The following is a 23,121-nucleotide window of genomic DNA, read 5'->3' on the forward strand; positions in this document are numbered from 1 at the left end:
CGATCGGTGTATGGTTTTGTGGTTAGCATAGATATTCTACCCCTCTGGTCGCTGCCCAATCATTGGTCGTATTTGGTCAAAGTTAATTAAATGTTAGAAGAAGAACTCGAAATAAAATTTTGTTGTTTGTTTGGAGTTGTTTACCAAAAACTAAACTAATCTTGTCGCACGGTACTCGCTTTGGATGCGATCCGGACAAACGTATAAGTCAATCTAATTGATATGTTTTGCGCAAATGGAAACCGTTCGATTAGTTTCGTATATTTTGTGCACTTTCCTTCTCAAATTTCCTTACTTCCGTTTGGCATGGTTTCGTTATTTGTCGGTTTACTTTAATTTCATTTCCAGCTTCCGGACAGCGAGATTGGGGTTATGTTTGTTGAGGTTGTTTTCTTTGGAGGGCGATTTTGCTTGATCATACCTTTCCCTATCGCTTGCAGGATTGATTGCGGTGTTTTTGATGAACTTCTACACGGGATTGATGACTTTCGCACACTATTCCGACTGTGACCCGCTGGCGGTGGGCCAGATCACGGCCAAGGATCAACTGCTGCCGTTCTACGTGATGGATGTGTTCGGACATATCAAATGTATGGCGGGCATATTTGTGGCCGGTATATTTGCAGCCAGCTTGGGGTAAGTGGGTTTTGGGGTATTTTTTTTCTTACTACACTATCAATTGTTATTTGTTAAATACCAAATCATAGAGAATTTTGATAATCTTGTGTGTAGTTCAGATGGAAGATCTTTTGGTATATTTCTATCAATGCTATTGGTAGATTTATTTGAATGATACATTTTACCGCATAGTTTTCTACGTCCTGAGCAACGTCTAAAGATACGTTTTGACTGTAAAAAATATTTAAGCACTCTTCGTGGCGAATTACGCGCTTATTTCAGCGTTAAGCTGTTGCTGAGCGTGCTTAACATACACTTCTTCCTTTCATATCATCATTAAAAGTATACACACACCACATAGGTTTTGTAATAATTAGCTAATAAATTACTGCCTATCGACAACGCTACAGTGATTGCTAAATATAGCTTCACAGCCCAGGAATGCATAAATCTGTGAGAGCAGTTAATAACCGCAGCTGGAATTGTAGCTCCACGGGTTAGCAGGAATTTATCGGCAAATGAAAATATGCACGACAATATGCTGGTATGCTGCAGACACTTCTCGAATGATGGTTTTGCCACCTCGCGGCAAAGTGAACCGATACGGTTAATTATCGCCAGTGGATAGCAAAAATACCTTGTCACAATTCGATTTACGAAATGCTAAATGTTTCAGCGCATAGCGTCTGTCTTTGTTGCATACATTTGCACCGACGGTTAGTGTGTTTTCATGCCAGCTGTAAAGGGCCACCCCGATGAAGTACAGGTCAGCCGGTAACCACGATCACTGGTAGATGTTGGAATGCCGTGGTTAGGAATTTCGGTTCGAAGCAAGCGTTAGAACCACCAACATTTGATGGTCTACATTCTGTTTCGTTTGCTAGATTTTGGCCAATAAGGTACGAATGGCTAATTGAAATGCATTGATGGTTTGCTGATGAACGTTGTTGAAATAATCAAATCAAGGCACCAAATTGCTGACCATTGGATTAGCACTTCAACCAACCGGGAATGATGGTGTTGGTTTAATTTGTGTTTTCATTGTTTAAAAAGCAAAAAAAATCCACTGTTGAACTCCACAATTCGATGGGTGCCCTGAGGTGAGGTTATCAACAGAGGTTAATGGCGTGTTATGTTTTGTAATTTTTGATGACCTTTCGAAATAGGGTTGTGATCATTATTGATTTGATTGGAATGAAGTGGTTACTTTTTGCCTAGTGTACATCAATTTCATGTTATCATTTTTAGTTTATATGTACGTTCTCTTAAACCAACTTCTTTATAAATATGAGAATGTTGAAGCAAAAATGTATGTTTTATTTATAGATAGAAATTCGCGCATATGCTACCTCATACCTCATACCTCAAAAACATAAAATATAAAATCAATTTTTATGTTTTAGTACTGCAACCTCAATACTAAAATGTTGTTTGATTGCTATCAATCCAACCGCTCTGCTCATTCTGTGGCTAAAATCTTCAATTAATTTACCACCCCACTCCAGGCACGCATAAGCTATAGCTCACTTTACTCCTCGTTAGCTTTCTGCTAGGCAATTACAACGGATATTGACGAATATCGATAATGAGACGCATTAAATCAGCAACAGAAACCCGCAGCAGTGGGTAGTAGGCAATTCCGAGAAACACCACGCAATGGAAGTGTAAATGTCTGCTGTTGAGAGCTGAAGCATTTGCCACAGTAGACGCAGTAATGAAAAAGCATAACATTAGGTCACTGATGACCGAACACTAATCATCGCTACTAAGCCATCGCCAATGTGGTACGTGGCGGTGGTTTCTTCACTGTTAAAGCATTCCATCCTATCACGAAAAATCCAGGAAAGCCCTTTGGAGTGGTTTGATAGCGATGCTGGGTACCATGATCCAGGGCCACCTCCAGCGAAATATGTCTGTTTTTGTTCGTTTTACTGGGGCAGCTGCTGGATTGAGACACTAATCTTAGGCGAATGGCCGTTTGATGAACGCCTTTCGAAAGTCGCCTATTGCCCGGTCATCCCCGGGTCCGGTCGGGAAATGAATGAACAAAAAACAAAACACAACCAAAAAGGTACAAAACAGGAGAAGGTTTGATAAGTTTTTAATAGACCCGATTAATCAACTTTACGATCAACCATAAAAGTATGGCATCCGGTTATAGCTTCTGGTACACGGGTACGACTCTACCGCCATCATGAAGGAGAGTTTTTTGTTTTGTTTTGTTTTGCTCTCTCTCTGATATAATGGTGCTTTATTCTAGCTGTTTGCCTTTGTGCTTTGCTCCTTCTTCGTCATTCGGCTCAAACGCTTCATCATGATGTGGGCGAATGTGTGTTAGCTTTCGGCGCGCGTAGCTTTCGTTAACGGTTGTTAAAATTGGGATTGATTTGAAGGTGGAGGAAAATAAAATTTCTTAAGAAATTAAACTTTCTACCAGTTACCAGGGTGTTTGTGTGTGTGTGTGGCCGGCCTTTACGATATTTGGCCGCATCAAAAGTGTGGGATTTGAAGGATCACGGAATGGACACGTGCACTGACCTTTCCGGGAAGTGCCGTACACCAGTGAATTAGAATTGATTTTTAGAACGTCGTACGCTTGACGGGGAAAAAGCAATAAAAACCAAGGAATCAAGCAATGGGGAGAAACATTTCTTGTTAATCATTGTTGCGTTTTTCCCTTCAACTAAAAAAAATCGTTTGATAGGTTTTGTGGCTGCTGCCTGTTGCAAACATTCGCTTCAAGTGTTTGGAGTGATTCATTCTAACAAGTCTCTTTTTTCTAATTAAACACGATGGAAACATATTTTAATTTCATTCTTTCCTGATGATTGATAGAGTTACTAATTAATTTATTGGTTGGTTTTTGTACTCTACAAAAAAAAATCTAAGAGACGTTTATAATTTATTTCATATATTTTATCTTACTTCAATGAAGAATATGGTGAAATTTAAGAATTTTTATAACACCTGTATAAGGTATTTTTTTAAACAAATCATTGAACATTTTTGTGTAAATTTGACAACAACTTTAAAATTAAGCATGAAATCAATCCTTCAATCCACTGTTTTGCTGTGCACGTTGATCTAAAAATGCACCACAGAGAAGCATCCAGTTCGAGCCGAAAGTCCTCGCTGCACAACGACTTCAAATTTGATTGTCAGAACACAAGCCAGCGAATGAGTACTACGAGTTCCTTCCGGTGACTAAACACTCGTCGCTTTGTTCGCTTTCCCCCTGTTGCTTGCCAGCAGCTTCCTTATGGTGTGAAGTGTCTTATGCTTTTCTTCCCCCCGTCTCCCTGTTCTTAGCAAGTCCGCGCATTCGTGTGGTGGAATAAAATTAACATTCTAATAAAATTCTGTCTGTCTCGTGCTCGGGTCTCTCGATAACTTCTGCCTAACGAGCTGACGGTGCCGGAACTGCTTTTTTTCGGGTGCATCATCATTCGACTGTGGTGTGTGTGCGAATCCACAAGAACTGTCTTTTGAAAGCATGAGAAAACTGAAATTGAAACAGTTTGCCACAGGAGTATCCCCTTCAGGGTTTTGTGTTTTTTGTTGTTGTTGCTGGTTCTTTCTTCGAGCAGAGCTTCTCGGAAGTCGTCGTGGTCGTGAAACTTCCTTTTCGCATTATCACTTGCCGCAATGCTGCTGCGGCGAGTGGGTCCGGAATGAAGTCGACGGCCGCTATAGCGCCTTGTCTTTTATGTTGTTATAATAATTACATTCGTATTTTGGAGCTCGTATCCGCACACCAACAAACACGCTCGGCACGTCTGTTGGAGTTCGAGCGCTAGGAAACAGTGAGCTCCACATTTTACCTTCTTCCTGGACCGCGAACGAATGGCATTTGGCACCATTTCTTTGGCCGGTTGGTACGATAGATCCCAAAAACCCGCTCCGTTGAAGAATTCGGTTCCAATTAAGTGCCTCACATTGAAGCAATTTCCAGCACAATTAAGACTGCGGGCCCCGTGGCGTCTGTATACTCGATCGAGCGTAGAACATTGTCGGCCTTTTCGGGGGATCGTAGCCACAAGTTTGTAAGGGTTTTACTGGTGTGATGTAGTGGGGCGGGTACAGCTTTCAATGCGCTTTTTATGTTTATGCTTTTCTTCTTATGCTTCACTTTGCAGCACCGTTGCAGCGGCACTGAACTCGTTGGCGGCAGTCGCATCCGAGGATTTGCTCGAGGCCGGTATGGAAATAAAGATCCCGGACGGGAAGGGTGCACTGTACGCGAAATGGATGTCCCTGGGGTAAGTAGTAGATGGCGTAATTTCGTTGTATGATTATGACCTTTTCACATGTTGATACGTTTACCGCGAGATTGGCACACCAGTTTTATGTGCTTTATGTTCGACGAGGCTCATGAATTTGTTTCATGCCTTCGGTTAGACTGGTGCTGTTTAATGGGAATTTCTTTGACGTGTTGGTAATTGGGGTTGTACCGAAGATGATAAGAGTGGGAGTTTTTGCTTTAATAAATAATGTATTTATTTAAAGAAAAATAAATTCACTTCAAGGCGAAAATAACTACCCAGAAAGTTGAAAACAAGTATTTTTTTGGGGTTATTTTAAATAGAAAAATATTCGTTCTAAGTTAGTTAGTTCAATTAGTTCGTCTGAAGTTAGAAATTTGTCAATGTTTTTCTGGAAAACAAATAGAATTACTCACGTTGGCGACCTGCATTATCAGTAATTTCGATTAATTGAAGAACACTTGAATTGGTGGAGATTTTAAGAAAATTTTCAAATCAACCAGTTCTCAGGTTTGCAATAAAACTTCGATCGATTGACCGAATTGATTGATCGATCGATTTGCTAAACATCCCTCTATTTGCATCAGGTCACAGAGTTCACTTCATTGTTTGTCGATAAATTAATTTTGAACTACTGCCAGATATTCCTGAAATTTCAATTTTTGAGAAAACAAAAAAACAACGAAAAAAAGAGCTTTTTTCTTAATTAGGTACATAATTTAAAACTGAATAATAATTTAAAAATCACTTACATTTTTAACAACTGCAAAATAAATAAAATAGAAATAGAGCAACATACGTCACATCCTCGATAGAATGTGACAAAATGTCACGGAAGTCAATGAATTGATTGAAGTCAAGTTGCCTTTTTTGCCGATTTTTTATTCGCTAGTAGCACCTCTTTACCTCGCACCATCACCACTATCAGCTATTGAACTATCCCTAGTAATAGGAAAATAGATGACCGTCGTAAAACTCGGGTGACAAAATTGTGGGTCACCTACTCGTACCTTTGCGTTTCCCGTTCGCCATCACACAGTTGGTGACGGTTTTTTGACAGTTTTTTCTCACCCTACCCCACAGTGTGGCCTGCGTGCTTATCGATTCTTTCCACATGTCGAATTACATCGTTTTGCCACCGAGCAAATATATGAGGGGGCCGTTGCTTTAGATTAACCACCATCGCACACGCAACAGCACAAACGGTGATTTTGGGTGCGGGGTAAGAAAAATATAACCATGTGACCATGTGGTGCGAGGGAGCACGTGAGATGGGACCGAACTTCCGGTGTCAGGCCTGGCTACTGATGTCAAATGGTTATGACCCGCTTTACTTCCATCCATTCATGTGTTTCACACAGTGGTTCGTGCCGTGCCATTTTGTCGTGTTTGCCCTTTTTTCCGTCGAAGGGTAATTTATGACCTGTTACCCATAGACCAGGGACACACAACATGGTACAGTGTTTCCCACTAACACATGATGCACATCTTGAGTTCGGTATTGGTACTTTTTTTCTTCCTTTTCTACTTTTGGGTTTGTTATACAGTTTTACCTTCATTTATCTCATTCATCTTATCACGGTGAGTTCTGTATGTGAGTGTGTGTCAAGGGGTAGAAAAAGGAATGAAAACAACCAGTTCATTACAAGACAACCTTGGTTTGTTTTTATTTGGTTTGTTCCCCTTCGTTGACCCCGAATAGAAAGTGTGTGCGTTTTTTTTTTGCTGGTGCTTTTTACGATCGATTTTGACAGGCGAAAAATAATGGCTTACAATCCGACAATCGCTTGTCCGGTTCTTGTTTTCCCGCCACAAATGTTTTCCCGATTCACCGATAGACGTGCGCCATACTACGTTTGCCGTTTCGTATCGGGATGGGGATGGGGTTTTGTTTGTTTTAGTGATGTGTGTTTCGTTTTTAATCCGCTTTGCCACTATTCATTTTGTGTTTTGTTTTGTTTTGTAGTTTTGTTTGCCTGATGTAGCAACGCCCAGTACATGCCATTTGTTTTCGTGTTGATATGAGCGTAAGATTACCTCATACGGAGCGGGTAGCTCGTTTAAGTTTGGCGCGAAAGGCAGAGCAGTTAGATTTAATGTTTTGTACTAAAAATTAATTCACCACCAGCGAGTTCGACAGCACCCGTTGTACTGCATATTTCCGTGCTTGACTCACATGCTGGCCGTGATCGTGTGTTTGAAACTGGTGTGTGCCATTCTTCTGGTGGGTGGGAAAAACTATATCGGATATTGGATTTTTCACGCTTCTCAGAAAAAAACAATGCTAAAAAAAGGGGAAAAACAACGAACTATCGAACCTGCAACTGCAGCTCAAAACGCTCTTCAGCTTAGTTCGCACGGGAAGAAAGTGTCGACTGGGAAGTGGCAAAACAAAGACAAAAACAAAACAAACAAAAAATGTAAGAACCAGATTTGGCAGAAATGAAATGCATCGGAAAATATCGAAATCTATAAACGAGATAACCGTGCTGCACACCACACTCACTGTGCTGAAGATTTCAAAACTCTGGCCGGGGTGAAAAACGAAAAAAACTGAATGTGTCATTCGACGATATGTTGGCAAAAGGTCCGTAATTCTCCCATGCCCGGAGTGTGTGTACTGGTGGCGTTTCTGACGTTGTTGATCGAAACAGATTTTCACTCGATTTCAATGTGGATGCGGGGAAAAAGGGTTTCCACGAACGGAGAAATGCACCCTATCTATCTCGCCTTATCTTGCTTGCCTGTGTGTCCACCGAGGATACGGAGGAGAAGAACAATTTCACTTCAATTGTAGCAGTTGGTGTGTCCTGCCACTATGCGCAAAGGGGTGAAACAATTTTTTTCTCTCTCATGTTTTGTTCGAAACAGACCAGTTTCCGGCACAGATTCGATAGGAGCAGGGGTTTTTTTCCCGCGGTCCGCGTTCTAATGGAAAGCTATAAAATCTCGAATCTTTCTCGCCCCATTTGACGTAAGAGCCCCATACGCGAACGACACGACTGGTTTTGGCGATAGGTTTGTTTTTAGGGATGCAACACCGAGAACCATTCGGTTTTAGCGCGAGCTAAGGAGAAACATAGCCCAGCGGTACTTAAACAAAAAGCGATCGGTAATATAGAAACACTTCAACTGATAGCTTCAAATGGCTATACGACTGTATGGGGCCGTGTGTGTGTGTATGTGGAAAGCAAAAGATTAATCCTGTTGTTTTTAAAAATTGGATTTTTTTTACCCACTTTCGAAGCGAATCTATATACGCCGTTATCGGCAATCGGCCAAGTATGATTCCGGTCAACCGGGCACGTTTTTTGGTCAAGGTTTTTGGGGGGTAGTTTTGTTATCCGCCCTCATTTCCCCATCCGAGGGTGTGAGGTTTTTGGTGACCACAGCCGGTGAAAAGCCAAACAGACACAGCAAGCAATAAAAGAAGGCTAGCTAAAGCTCTGGAATGGCAAATGGGAAGGGAGGGCAATACGTTGGACACCGAAGGGAGTTGGAATAAAGTCCTCACTACGTCAATAAAAAAGGGCCAGCTAGTTTCGCGAAGAAATCGGTTCCCATCCAGGCAGCGCACTGAAACGGATGTAATTGGATTTTCGCTCGATTTCACCTTTAACCTGTTTGAAATTTCATCTCACGGTTACGGTTTTGCGAGACCGATCTTCCGCTTACTGCCTGCTGACGTAAGCAATGCGAAACACTGTTGACGGGTTTTCCTTCGGCTGCGGTGCGATTTGTCTAGATTTGTCATTTCGATTGGGCCACGTGCGTTTTCCTTTGGCGCTTTCCCGATTGTGTTTGAATTATTTGCCTCCCCGCCCGGTTGCAAACAGGTGCGGACGGAAAACCGATGGCAAATCATGGCAAGTGGGACGGAATCGCCATCCTTCTGTTCATCCGTAGCGAGGTGAAGACATTACGCTATCTCACCCCTCGAATCGATGGTTGTCCGCTTAAGTAGTTTACCTTACCCGGTACGGTTGGAATGTTTTGAAATTCATGACAGCAACGCCAGGCCGACCAGCAGGAAAATGCTATTTAATTTGTGTTTTCTTACGGACAACGGGGACATCTCGGTGGGATGGCTCACCTTCTGCCGGGAAGTTTTAACAAGGACAGTTCAAAAACCGGAAAGGGAAGCTTGTGTTGCGTGTGGAATTCGTGATTTCGTAAAGTCGTTAGTGGAAAAATTAGGTGAATTGTTTACCGTTTTCATAAAAAACGATCGAGAAACAAACGAAGGAATGCGAAACGATGCCGTTCGAATTGTTTCCTTTCATTTGATGAGTTTTGTAGGAAATCGATAGATTATTTGTTTAATTAATTTATTGAGTTTTGTTACGAGTTTTGGCGCGTGTTGTCGTGGATTATTGTAGATTAACTTCACACATTTTGCTAATGTGATGTTTAATTATTTTATATTTCAAGTTTTGAATTTATTTAATATTTTAAAGCATTATTACAAATCATATAAATTTGCTAGAAGAGGTTCGTTCTAGATCTCGTTGTTTTCTATTAAACAAAATTTCCTGAAAGTATGCAATCTACAACAATTTATATGATAAAAGGCATCATAAAGACTATAATCTATATGTTTATACGCCAATGGTTTTAAAATTTGTCTTGCTTTTCTAAACGTCTAAAACATACGTCTAAAACAAGAAAGGTTTTGAAAAACTATACAGTTTAAACAGACTTAAGGATAATCATACACTTGATAAGAACCTCAAGATCGATCTAGGCCAAAAACAATATGAACTGTATTTTCATCACATTACATTACTTAAAAAAAACTATTTCATTTCATGATTTCAAGGGATTTTTTTTGTAATATTGTTTTCCCTTGTTTTTATACACAGTTTTTTTTAATATCGTTGAAAAGGTTTTACTCAAACGCCTAAAATTAGGCAATTTGTATGCTTATGAATGTTAATTTATTATATGACCTGACTATGTTTTGTACTACTACACAATTTTAATTTTTGAGTACATTTTTGATTAGAAAAACATCTGCATGTGCATCTGCATTTGCTTGTTTGAGCAAAATTGAATATTTAAAGCTGTATTTAATAGAGCCAAGAATTTAATCCGGTTAACAATCGTTCATTCGACTGAACGATCATGCAGCACTACTTCAGTGCGCAGTGTTTGCGAATGTGATTGACTTATTTCGAACCGTAATAAGGTTCATACTAATTGCCTTAGGTTGTGGTTGGTACGATCTTTTAACATTTCTCATGTTGCAGAATTATTCGTAGACTAACAGCAGTAACTACGTTTACTATCAATGATGAATACACACCACTCGTTAGGCTTATGCTTATATTTGCCATTATACATATATGAGAGAAACGATTTCCGATTCGGTGTGTTCGGTATGTGTTCTACTGTCTGTTCAAACGAATGTTTCCCCCCGTTCCATTAGACACGACGTTGGCCTGAAGGAGGATGTAGCAAATCTGTTTATCCTAGTACGTGTTTGAACGTTCTGGTGCTGATGTGGTTTATACCTTCCCTGCTATCAATACTCTTCCTGTACATCCACAAACACATACACAGCCAACAGCATTGACAGTGGAAATAAATACATTCAGTATATTTTGCTACGGTTATTGGCTAGAATAAGATTTCCTACCAACGTTTTCCTTTCCTTTCGGGTGCAGATTTACCTCCCATTCCTTCGCTTCCCAGTTATTCTGTTTTCAAATCGTGTGACAGCACGTGCAACCTCAAACCATATTGTGGAGTTGTGCATTGTGTTATGATAACTAATAAAAAAAAATCTCACCCCCCCCGGTCCCGTCCATGAAAAAAGCAAAGTCAATGAGACGGAACTAAAGACGACGCTCTGTCAATGAACCGAAAGAGAAACATACACCATCTCCCGGGGCTGGATTATGATCCTAATATTCCATTTCCCGGAAGCCACAATCGTTCCCCAGGTGTGGCCGCTTTCCGTTCCATTCCTTATGGCTTATTTTTCTTGCCGTATTGCCTTCACTCAATCAACCGTTGCGAATTGATTCGTTTCGGTCTTGCTGCACGGTAAAGGTAAATAATAACTCTGTAATGCTATACTACACTGTTACTAGTTTTCTGAGTTTTCCTCGGGATCGATATCAACACGATAAGCAACACGGTTGCGTCACGCATCGTCATCAAACGTTCCTCAGTATATTCTTCTGTATTTTTCTCTTTTTCTCTCTCTGTTACTAACATGCTTCGCTTAAGATGAAGTAGAAGATCCTTTTCTGCTGTTGCTATTTGCAACCATAACAGCTACTTTATCACGTTCACCAACTGACATTTAGTAACGATTTTCGTGGGTGAATTGTTGTTTGGATTATGGTTTTGGGGCGAAAGCAAAAAACTCTGTAGGAGCTTTCCCAGAATGAGGCCTATGCTTGCTGTGCTTATCAGTTCGATTCACTCTCACGCAGGTGCAGCAGTTTTCCGAAAGAAAAAAAAACCTTCGTCGCTTATATCACGACCGAAGAAAAAGAATTCGCGAAAGAACAGTTGAGCATTGTTGATCTATTGGCGGCGGTTTGTTTTCGTTGCGTTGAGACGTTAGTGCTTTCAAGTACCGGCGTCTGGCATATTGGATATCGTGCCGCCTTTTGCCCCACTGCTGGCGCTGCGTGTGGCTCAACCCCAAAATGATGGAAAATCGAACTTCGAGTTCTGAGATTTATAGCGCGTGGAATAGATTTTTCTTTTCTCGTGCTTCGTCCATTTCTATTCTCCGGTGCGTTTATATCTCCGTTAGAAATGTAGGAAAAATAAAGAATTTCTGTTCGCCTTCAACCGTGTAGAACGGGTGGATTAAATAGTTCCTGCTGCCGTTGGCATATACGATATACGGCAGCACTTGAAGCTTGTTCCATCTGTGACGGAGAAGCGTTTGGCCAAATCCCGATCAACGTTTGGACGTTTTTTTCCTGCCTTCGTTAGCTCAGTTGCGCAAAGGAATTGAAGCGTTTGTGGCTCCATTTTGTGGCCGGCTTTTTGGGATATCGGTTGATGTTTTAGATGCTGTTTTTTTGCGGCCTTTTTTCTGCATTTTTGAAATCAGGTATCAGGGTAGCGTTTGCGTTATTTATCAACGCAAAACCATTCTCGCCGCTAGAAGCAATGAAGCGAAGAGTAATAGAACAAATTTTGGGCAAACCGAGAGCTATAGCGTGAAGCTCCAAACCTGGGATTGAAATAAAAAAAAAACGCTCACACATAATGGATGGTGCGTGTTGTTGTGTGGGGTTAAAAATGGATCACCTGGTTGAATTGTTTCGGTGGAAACCTTTTCGAGTAATGGGTATTTTCCTATCAACGGTCATAAAGGCACATCGAGTTGGGGATATAACAGCCGCTATGGTGTGGAATTTCGATCTGATTGACTTCAAGCGCAAGGGTTATGGGTTTTATTGGATGATCCAGCTTCAGAGTAGAATTCTGGTGAACAGTGTAAAATATTGGCTAAAGATATTCTAGGAATCATGGAATGAAATTTGAATTTATCTCCGTGTTTAGAGGCTTCGTCATCATAATTTGATTTTGTAAAGTAAACGACCCGATAGGTCAATTTTGACTAATTTTGTCGTGTACTAGAGTAATTACCACCACAATATAGCAGAATTTATCCCCGGCTAAGGGAGGTCAGTTCAGTTGAAATTTAATTAACTTCTGTTTGTTTGTTCAGTGTGCTCAATACAATTATTAGGAATTATTTTATTTATTCGAATTGAATTAAATGATCACCATTGCAATGATTTGTTTTAATTCTCAAAAATAATAATAAAAGCAGTGTAAAAAATCTTTAAACATTTTCGTGAATTTCCATAACGTACGATTTTATTCAAACTTTTGTCTGGGTTTGTGAAAAGGTCGTCATGTTCAGAAAATTTCGGTCTGTTGTTTTCTGTTCAGTCAGCTCACCTGGATATCGTTCTTTTAATTCGCCATGAAATATATGATTTTTCCGTTTTCTATGCACTTTCTTTTTGATATTTCCAAATGCACTGAAACATCTGGTATTTTCTCCGTATGCAATATAAATGCTACCGGGACCAGCGGAAGGTGTTTCCTATCATTCTTTGCACTTATTATATTACATTCTCTCAGTATCCGCAATATATTCACATTGATGTTTTATGATTTTCGCTTCCTTTTACTTCACAGCTTTGGATTGGTTTCATTCGGTTTGGTATTTGTGGTGGAACGGCTCGGTGGAATTCTGCAGGCCACCCTGACACTGAACGGGCTGATCGGTGGCGTTACGCTTGGGCTGTTTAGTCTTGGAATATTTTTCCGCCGTGCAAACAGTAAGGTACGTAAATTTGCTCTATCGTTTTACCGCTGTGTTTTATTTTAAAATTTTGTTTCATAAAGTGAATTAAAAAAGTGATTTAAATACCGAACACATTGCAAAACCGGATTGTAAGATTAGACATTCCCATTTCATCATCGAGCTTATTAGTCTACTTTTTAATGAGTTTTAAGCACACGTAGAAAAACGGAAAGGAAAAAGGTGAAAAACAATTACAATAAAATAATGAGCCTGTTTGTGTGGCACGAGCGAAACAGCGCCAAAACGCCACCGAGGACACAGTGATACGGTTGGGTTAGAAAATTGTTTCACGCATTATCTCTGGGTTTCTACGCCCATCCGTGTGCGTAAAGCGTCAGTAGGCGTGAGGCTTAGGCAAACCATTTACAAATGCTTTTCATGCTCGAAAGGCGACAAAATTGAATTGAAACTCAATTTAAGTTGTTTAACAGCGTACGACACCCGGACACGGTGTGACGATCTTTAACGAAAACCGTCGCCAAATCTCTCTCCACGCGCCGGCGAAAGTGTCCAGAATGGGGAGGTGTCCCCAACCGAACGAGCGTTCTAATTCGTGCAATATGATTACGGAAGGTTATGTGTTCCTCCATCGCTGGTAAGTTACTTGCCTGCCAGTGTGTGTGTGTACGCTAGTGATTACACAGCGAGGATTAGATGGCAAACAGTGGCACGGGACAGCAAAAGCTGAACGAAAAACACTCCACTTTATCCGATTAATCTCATTGAAGTGAAGTTAAATGAGCTTTTTATTGTGTCCCCGGTTCCGGTTGACTGCATGCACACGTACGCACACACTCACACATACTGGGATGAGGTTTTTGTTATTCACACACGTACACAAATCGGTAGAAGATGCTCTTATCCTTCTTGAGTTTGGTATTGCGTGTTTGCAAAGGAACGATTTTTTTGCAAAGTACCGAGGAGCATTTGCTGGATCACAAGGGAAAGACAGCATCAAATCCCCATTGTCAACATGATAAACACCCATACGCACGAATCTACGCGATGTGACAATGCGTGTTGCGCTGCTATTGACTTCACCGTACGGTGACGCAGATGATGATGAGAAGGATCATCACTGTTTGCACTGATGCCGTTGATCAAGGGCATCATTTTATCGGTGAGGTGTAAATGGGAAAGAAATGACATTTCTTCTTCAAGCCCACTCAAAACCGTGTGTGTGTGTGTGAGGTTGTCTTGGGATAAGAGTGTAAGAAGAAAAAAACATATCTTTCCCTCGCAAAAAGATGAATGAAAGATTGTGAGCGGTTTGGTTTCGTGTTTTTTTTACTTCTTGCTTTAGAGTGAACCGAGCAGTAATTCTGCTGCAACAACAAACTTCTACCGTTTCTCGTTTACATTTTTCCCATCCCATTTTTCCACACTCTCAAGTGGGTGAGTGGAAATTGAAAATATGAAAATTTGATTACCTGTTAATATACCATTTTTGTGGCGCAATCGCTACAAGATGAGCTTATTATGGATCATTTCTATAGCGTGTTTTTCTCTTTTTGGGGAGGTTGAGATTCAAATTTTATGGCTAAGCGCATACAGTGTGGCCGTCTGTGTCCTTGAGATGCGATAGTAGCCCTCGTGGGGTGAATAGTTGCCCACTTGAATAGATGTCCATGGAGTCGGTATGTGTATGTGTGTGTACTGGCGGTTAACAGCTTTCATCAAGAGCTTTCAAACGTTGTGAGGGTTCGTTGTAGTGCAGTTTACTGGTGCGAGATCATTTTAGATGGAACTTCAACTGTAATCACACCATTATGGCTCTATTATTCACCTGAGAGGTAAACATAAACCGTTTTAGATATGCTAAGTTGCATAACATCAAACTCACTCCTGGTGGATTTAAGGCTTTTTAAGTATGTTTATTATAATAATAATAGATAAAAGTTGGTATTAATATTTTTTTAATATAACTGAAGTGTAAACATAAACTGAAATAAAATATAATTCTTTTTACTCCCCTGCAGGGTGCGCTATTTGGTGGAATCGTATCGATAGTGGTGGTCATAGTGGTTGGAGTGTTGGCACAGCTTAACAACGGAGAAACACCACCACTGCCCTCATCGGTGGACGGTTGTAACGTGACGATACCACTAAACTCTCCACTAACACATGAAGGATTTGCGTACGAAATCGCACCATCCGATGGTTTGGTTAGCGTGGCGTTGCAGCATTCTGGAAATGAAGCTTTCGAACATCTGCTAACGATCGCCACCAAAGATGGCTGGAGCAATGGTGGAGAGTTGGAAAATAATTTCTACAGGTATGTTTGGAAAATTTATTTCAAATTTTTGTTACGAAAAAGTAGATACTTTCCAGCCAAACAAACAAAAAAAATGAATATTATACGATAGTATTTTTTTTTTACGAGAGCTACACGGTAGTGCTTACCGAAGTTTGCATGGAAGAATCAACTTAAATCAATCAGTTTTTGTTTATCCGTTAACCAACCATCCCCAATACCAACACATGCTACATGAATGCAGAATTAAATTCGTACAGCATCTGCTGCAACTGTCCACAAGTGTCGGAAAAGCGAAAACCGGTTAAAAACTTGCTCCAAAACAATTAGTTGTTCATTCGCAAGGTTGTTGCTTTTTTTTTTTTGCTTTTCTGTTGTACAATTACAAATGTGTAAATTTTTCATCTACTTTGCTCAGAGTTTCATGCAAAGCAAATGAAAAAGCGGACATTGAAACCGACCGGTTGCGATTACCGGGTTTGACCTTTTTGAATTGTTAAACAAAAAGTGTTCGGAAGTGTTCGGCAAAAGCATTTGTTTGCATCTGTGTGGTTAAATCAGGACGAGGGAAAAAGGGATGATAATGCGTACGGATGTTTGGATTGATCCAATTTAAAAGTAGCCTGAAAGTATGCAATTCACATTACTTCGTTAACCTTTTTTCAATGGAAACTGTATTAGGTGTTTTGTTTCTAATGCTGAACGAATTTTATCCTTTTGAGAAGATTAAATACATTCTTTATCTGCATTGGATAATGAAATTTTCCCTCATATTTTCTTTCTTTCTATTGTGTGTGTGGAAACAATCTTATTAACCGATCCAATAATGAACTAGTCAGCTTCAAATCTTCAAAAAAACGGAATGCAAAAACGTAGCACATTTTTGCCTTGTAATCACTTTCTTTACTTTCAAGTTGTTCTGAACTACCCTCGAAAAAACCCAAACTGGTAAACTACTGATACGTTTTTTTTCGTTATCTTCACCTTTACGTTTATCTTTACCTTACACCGATCGATAGTTCAAAGTAGTACGGCTGACAAAATGAAGACAGCGAGCGCAATTTGATTGCAGTTCATTCGGTGCGCTACGTGGGAACGAAAGTTAATTGAGAGTAAACACGTAACCGCTATGCACGGAATTCACCATCTTTTTTTTTGCTTTCGGTTCGCGTGTCGCGGTTAGAGTTGCTAAACCTCTTCAGTAGTGCAAATAAGTAAAAAGAAAAGTGTTTGCTCTGTTCAATACGTTACTGTTGCTGAAGGTATGAAAGCTGCTGTGGAGGTTTCAGTCGATGCTTGGAAAATCCTTTGGTAAACAATCACCTGCTGAGTGAATCTATTCCTATCAGCTGTGGTTGGAGATGTTGAGGATAGAACAGCATCAATCAGCTTAACTATTCAACTTCCCCGGTGGGAAGTTCTAAATGTTGCAGAAGATACGTGTTTATGTTATGTATACCGACTAAACACGGTCTATTGAGCTGTTTATGGTTCGTAAAATAATTGTATCTTCTCCCTTTCTATTTTCGGTTTTGCAGGCTGTCCAATGACGATGCTGCACCTTCGCTCCAGAGTGATGTGTTAAAGGTATCCACCAGACAGCAGGAGGATTCAACCGACGGTGCGTCCTCATGGTTTGCGGCCGTATACCAAATCAGCTACATGTGGTACAGTTGCCTCGGGACATTGCTGACGGTGATCTTCGGCTTACTCATCTCGCTATTCACATCGGACAGTTCGTGGAGCTGCTGGAACCGGTCTACGATTGCATCGGTTCTACCGACCAGTAACATGTGCGGTAACCTCCAAGGAATCAATCCAATCTGCTGTCGGTAGTGGTGATGAAAAACGTAACAAACTCAGCGTTGGTTCGATGGCTCCGCTAGCACTGATGATGGGTACATCGGTAAAGCACACCCCGGCCGATGGTTCTAGTAACGCGAAGTCAAAGGAAATTCTGGCGAACGAAGCAAGCATTGGTTCCAGTGTCGCGAGCTTATACTCCATCGACCAGCAAACGATTACCTCCGAGCTTGAGGGATCGTACACGGAAGAAGATAGAAAGGAAGACCCGGAACGTACAGTAGCGTTAGGGCCAGAACGATGGACGAATCGTGGCGGTATTAGCGGGTACGCTACTTTTCCCACGACACAATCTTCCGTGAAGGTGGAAAGTGAACGATTTTAATTATGAATTTCTAAAGCTTCCATTTCCGTACGAAAAGCATTCCCAATCAGCTCAGGAGCAAGCGGGTACGGTTCATGCCTGAAGGTAGCGATAGATATTTTCGTTCAATAATTTTTCATCTATCGAAAGGAAATGAGACTATACCGATGAAGGAGGACCAGCATTTCTCAGGTGTCCTCTATTATGTAAGCTAGGGTTTTCCAATCGATACTCGAAATTGTGGGACATGTGTATTGCTTTTTTGATAGAACAGAGCACGTATTTATACACCTTTGCATTACGCTACTAACGTTTCACTGCATCAGAAACTCGAAACCGAGTGGACTTTTTGTTTGCCTTATCATAGACTCGTATTTTGTTGGTTAAAAGTTAGTGCACCCTACCCTACACTCAGTATTTATCATTTTGATTTTATGTACAAACCCTTCCCCCTCCATCCCCGAATACCAGTGAAAGGGTAATGAAAATGTTTAGCTCGTATGTACGACGATGGAGATGTTGAATCTGGTCTGTTGCAGCTTTTTAACTTATAAATGTACGGCACGATTGCATACTTTCGGGCGGAAATAAAACATCGGCCATGCTGCCGGATATTTGTTTTCTAGAAAGCACGACGAATGCCCTGATGCGGGCTGATTGAGCGTTTAATTAAGCTTTTCGTTAGGAGTTTCTGCTGCACTCGCCAACCCCTCGCGCCCCCTTTGGTGCATGCAATATTCAGTGCATACGAATCGAAAGAAATGCATCCGTTTTGCTGACAGTACCAGCTAATATCCGGGCCACCATTCCTGACAACGGGCTTGCCGTGTAGAAAACGAACCGTAAAATTTTCTTCATTTCCATGTAACAAAATTGTCATCAGCTCGTTTCGTCCGATGTATTAAAATCGCTTATCGATACATTTATCATCCCGGCCTATCAGCGATGGATTTCACACAGCTTAATCACCGTTCAGATATAATTGATTCATGATCGATTCCTTTCATCCCGATTGAATAGACAGATCGTTTCATAATCTGTATGTGTATGTTTTTTATTGTTTCGTCCAAAACAACTTAATCGATCGTAAAATTATACCGGACGCAACTTTTTTTCCGATGACAGACACGTAATTTATCTTGCTTTAAATCCATCATCTCACTTGATGTTAAGCCTGACATGTCAATAGTTACAATTTATTATGTACGTCACATCGAGCATTGGTACGGAGAAGGCCAAACTCAATCAAATTAGTTTTCTTTTCCATACAGTGAGCACTACTACTTTCGGTCGATCTAGAGCAACGATTGATTGTTCCGTCATGATAGGAATGGTTTTGCAATCAATCAGAAAAAGCAATGCAAAGTAAAATGTTAAGCCAGCGTCGGACGATTTGAATGCCACGAGCAATTGGCAATCATTTCAGTTGATTATTTATCGATATGTACATAAGACCGGAAAGGAAATGGACAAGTGACTTACGGTGACAGTAGCACTAAACCTTTCTGATTGTTTAGCTGGAAATAATAGTTTTTCTTCGTTCGGTACTCGGTCCATTTCTTCTCCATTGTTTTAGGTTATTTGTTTTTTTTTTGTGGGATTGGTATATTGATATTGGCATTCGCAAACATTGGAACGAGAGAACAACCTATTATGTGTGAAACGAAGAAGGCGGGTTAGTTATTTTTGTTAAAAGTTTGTTGTGTCTTCTTATGTTTTAATGATTAGTGAAAGAGTTTTTCCTCTTCTATACGCAAATATTGTCTTTTTTTACCAGAAATCTTTTATAAATTAAACCGAATCACATCATCATGTGTATTTGCATATCAAGCGAATTGCCACAATTTAAGGTTTTGTTTGTAAGCAACATATTTCTTTCAACTCCTCCTTTGCCTAACTCTTTTGCCAAAAAAGCGTCATTTATCGGTCTCGTGTACAACTTCCGGTTTGTGCTTGTACAGGAAACCAACATTGCGTTGGTGCACATTTGGTGTACGCGAAACTTGCAAATGTTTATCTCGAAATACATGTTTCGTTTGGGTAAAAGTTGTGTAAAGAGACAGGTTTGCTGTCATCGTATCAGCCGGGAGGGGTTGGAACAGGGGTTGATTTTTTTTTTAAACGTTACCATAAAAGAAACATGAGCATGCAGGCAAGTACATGCGTTCCGTTTCCGGGGCGGTTTTTGCATGTGGGATGATTTTTCTCAAAACGCCCGTTTGAAAAACAAAAATGTGTGTTTATTTGCCTGGCTTGTGGGTATTTTTTGGGGAGGGCTGTCACATTTTCTCGAGCAAGCCAAAATTTTCACTCCACCGATGGAGGAAGTTTAAAAACAAAGTCCAAAGTCTGAAGAAATGCAAATAAACTGTGTCTTTTAGCTACTTTCAAGCACAAGCAGCGTCGGTCGCTTGCCACTGTAGACGAGCACTCCCCCTATATGGATAAAACGATTGTTAGTTTGAAGAGGTTTCTTTGGCTACAAAGGCTAGGCGATAAAATAGTGCTTTTCTTTCGACGCTCTCGTTCACCCAACCGGACGACAAGGTATCGAACTGGCAAATGTTACCAAGGCCATCTTTTGTATTTGCATCCTACATTTTCACGACACAACTCACGGCCACTGGTCGACTTTTCATCGTACAGTTTTGTGGCGTTTTTTTCTTGTTTTATATTTTCTTTAAAGTTCTCACCAAATGAAAAAAAAACTTGCTACCAACTTTTGACGGACCTTGTCGTGAAACTGCAAATTGCACACATAATAAGACAAAAAAAAAATCTCTACTCTTCGACCAAAAACTGTGGTGCAACAAAGTCGTAAAAAGTGAGTTGTCAAATGTTGCCTGCTGCATTTTGATAGAAAACTCTAGCTAAAGAAAGCTGAAAAGCATGTCTTGCGCAATGTGTCACTTGTTTCTGTTGCATCAAACTTGCCACCGCTGAAAGCGTTTAATGTAGGTCATATTTTTATCACTTTATACCTTCCGAACGAGTTATAGTTCAATGGGTGGGAGCCAAAAATGCGATAAATTTTAATTATCATTTTGTAAGCTATATTTATGGTATTTGATTTCGATTCACAAAATATTATTTGCTATTGTCTAATAATACCTCTTTTTACACATTTGTGGTTTCCTTATGATGTGATAATGGATTGAAATGATATCCCTTTTTAAAATGGAAAAGCCTTAATTGCGCGAAAATTTCACACATATTACTAATAGGAAATAAATGCATCCGAAAGGTTTCAAATTTATTAACCCACCGAACACACCGGACCCCTAAATCGTGTTTGAGTGAGGTGCTGATTGAAATTATTTCATCACACACTAACACAATCATGGATTTTTATCAACGGCGCGATTGTGTGTCAGTCTGCCTGTACGCTTTTGCACATTCAATCAATTAAAATCCCATTGCCGATGAACGACAGGGACAACATGAAGGGCAAACGTGTAAACCGTGATTGTTATAATAAATCAATCAATCTTTATTTGATTTGATGCGAGGAGGGAACGTTTTACGGTAAGAGAAAAATAATTTCTGAAGTTTGAAAATGTGGCGACGAGAAGGGGTTTGAGCCATTGGTTTGAATGTTTCACTTACTTTTCATATTTTGATGTTGTTTTTTTATTGAATACTTTCAACAAACATATGTCACATTTAATTTCTTTTTCTTTCCTATCCGTTTTGAATTATTAATCTTATGTCAGTGGTCGAATACTTAATAATTGATAATTTATTCATTATTTCATAAAATTCTGGGTATTTGGTGATGTAAGGAAATTAATATTTTTTAATATCCCATTGAAAAAATGCATATCAACCCGTACTTTATAATGAAACCCTATCCTATAGTGGGAAAAAATGCTTTTTGACTTAAGAAAAGATGAGTTCACCGCCACTTCAAGCTTATAAATTTTTATTGATATAAAGCAAATAAATTGAGGTTTTTTCATAAAAACTCGTAACATTCTCAGGGAAAAAAAGAATTTATTTGGGTGTTAGCACCAGCCTAATGTATCAAAATAAACACTCCAATGCTTTAATAATATAAAACGATAACCCATAATTAATCGTAGATTTCGGCGGTCAAATGTTTTAGTATTTACTCTTTCGAGGTTTCTGTGGTTGTCTATTTATACCACCATTCTATTCATTATTTTGTGCACTTATATGTGGTTAAGCTTAACCACTAGAAGAGAATTGCATTTTTTTTCACCAACAGCTCACGCAAAATTTTGTTGCGGTTTTCACTCTGATTTTGCAATTCGGATGATGACACACGAACAGACAGAATCGAAAATGTATTTCTGGATACAAAAAAAAAGCAACACACACCCACACACTACGTCATTGATAAATGGGATTGAACAAAACCAAACAAAACGAACGAAACTTTTCACGCTGCTCTGATACGCACTTCAGCACAAATCCGTAAATCATGAACGCAGCGAATAAATATTAGCTCATTAATTTGTTCGATTTTGAATTGTGGGCTGCGTTGATTTGTTTGCAACATTTTCATCGACAATCGATGAAAAAAAGAAGCAGGAAAAAGATGGTTTTGTAAGCGTTTGATGATGTGTTTATCTGATCTGAGGAATATTAATTTAATCAGGTACAGTTTAGCGTCGGATTTACATCATTCACGTTTGATGAATTCGGTAATTGGAATAATTTCGATATGGGCAGTGAATTTAATTGGTATTGATTTGGAATTAGTTGAAAGCTTTTTTGGATCGTTTTGTTGTTGTGGTCAGAATGTGTTGAATTTCAGCGCAATTTAGTTACTACTTTCGTTCTTAACCTCAACTCAAAACTGCAAAAACGATGAACTGATAATCTGTATGACCCTTGGAGGATTAACATTCCCTTACATTGCGTTGCAATGCACTGTTTAAGCTGTAAGCCACTGCATTATCTAGTTGCAATCTCCATTCGTACAAATTTTCCCAACCTGCCACTTGTATCCTTGTTGACTCGACTTTTCCTACATGCCAAATTGGGGATCCATTTGTAAAGAAAAAGTGTATAAAACCTGAGCACTGCACTTACCCCAGTATTCACCAATACGGTGCAGGAGCTTCAGTTTTTGGGTAGATATTCAGTTTTGCTGAAATAATTTCCATGATTTATGACCATGGCTGTAAATCAGCCTTCCCAGAGCATCGTCGACACTCGTCAACGCTTCGACAGTTCGGATGATCCGTCGGGTCTAGTAGTGGTGCTGGTGCGATATTTGCCAGGGAAATCGTTAGTCAAACATAAATCTTCATCGCCGTATTCGCCGTACTTCGCAAAAGGCATCGTTCGTCTTTTTGGGGGAAAGCAAAACGAAAACCAACACCACTCACCAGGAAGCTTTACGAACCCGCTCATCCATTTCATGTTGTTGGATGTGCTGGCGACGGGGGTTATGCTTTGGTGAACACTCAAGGGACCCGTTTTTGTGGCTGGCCGGTAAAAT

At 40.0% G+C, this 23,121-nt stretch overlaps 1 protein-coding gene across 13 annotated transcripts in view; it reads left to right on the forward strand.

Moving 5' to 3' along the window:
- Positions 1-18,280, forward strand: part of LOC125768586 (sodium-coupled monocarboxylate transporter 1) — a 43,899-nt gene extending 25,619 nt beyond the window's left edge. For all 13 annotated transcript variants that reach the window (XM_049436456.1, XM_049436460.1, XM_049436458.1 and 10 more), the window contains 5 exons: positions 441-636; positions 4,755-4,877; positions 13,062-13,209; positions 15,210-15,505; positions 17,023-18,280. In XM_049436456.1, the coding sequence (XP_049292413.1) occupies positions 441-636; positions 4,755-4,877; positions 13,062-13,209; positions 15,210-15,505; positions 17,023-17,320 (1,061 nt within the window). In that variant the 3' untranslated portion in view covers positions 17,321-18,280. The remainder of the gene's footprint in view (positions 1-440; positions 637-4,754; positions 4,878-13,061; positions 13,210-15,209; positions 15,506-17,022) is intronic.
- Positions 18,281-23,121: the final 4,841 nt, after the last annotated feature.

Source organism: Anopheles funestus, chromosome 3RL, assembly GCF_943734845.2.
Source record: "Anopheles funestus chromosome 3RL, idAnoFuneDA-416_04, whole genome shotgun sequence".
In the NCBI taxonomy this organism is placed as follows: domain Eukaryota; kingdom Metazoa; phylum Arthropoda; class Insecta; order Diptera; family Culicidae; genus Anopheles; species Anopheles funestus.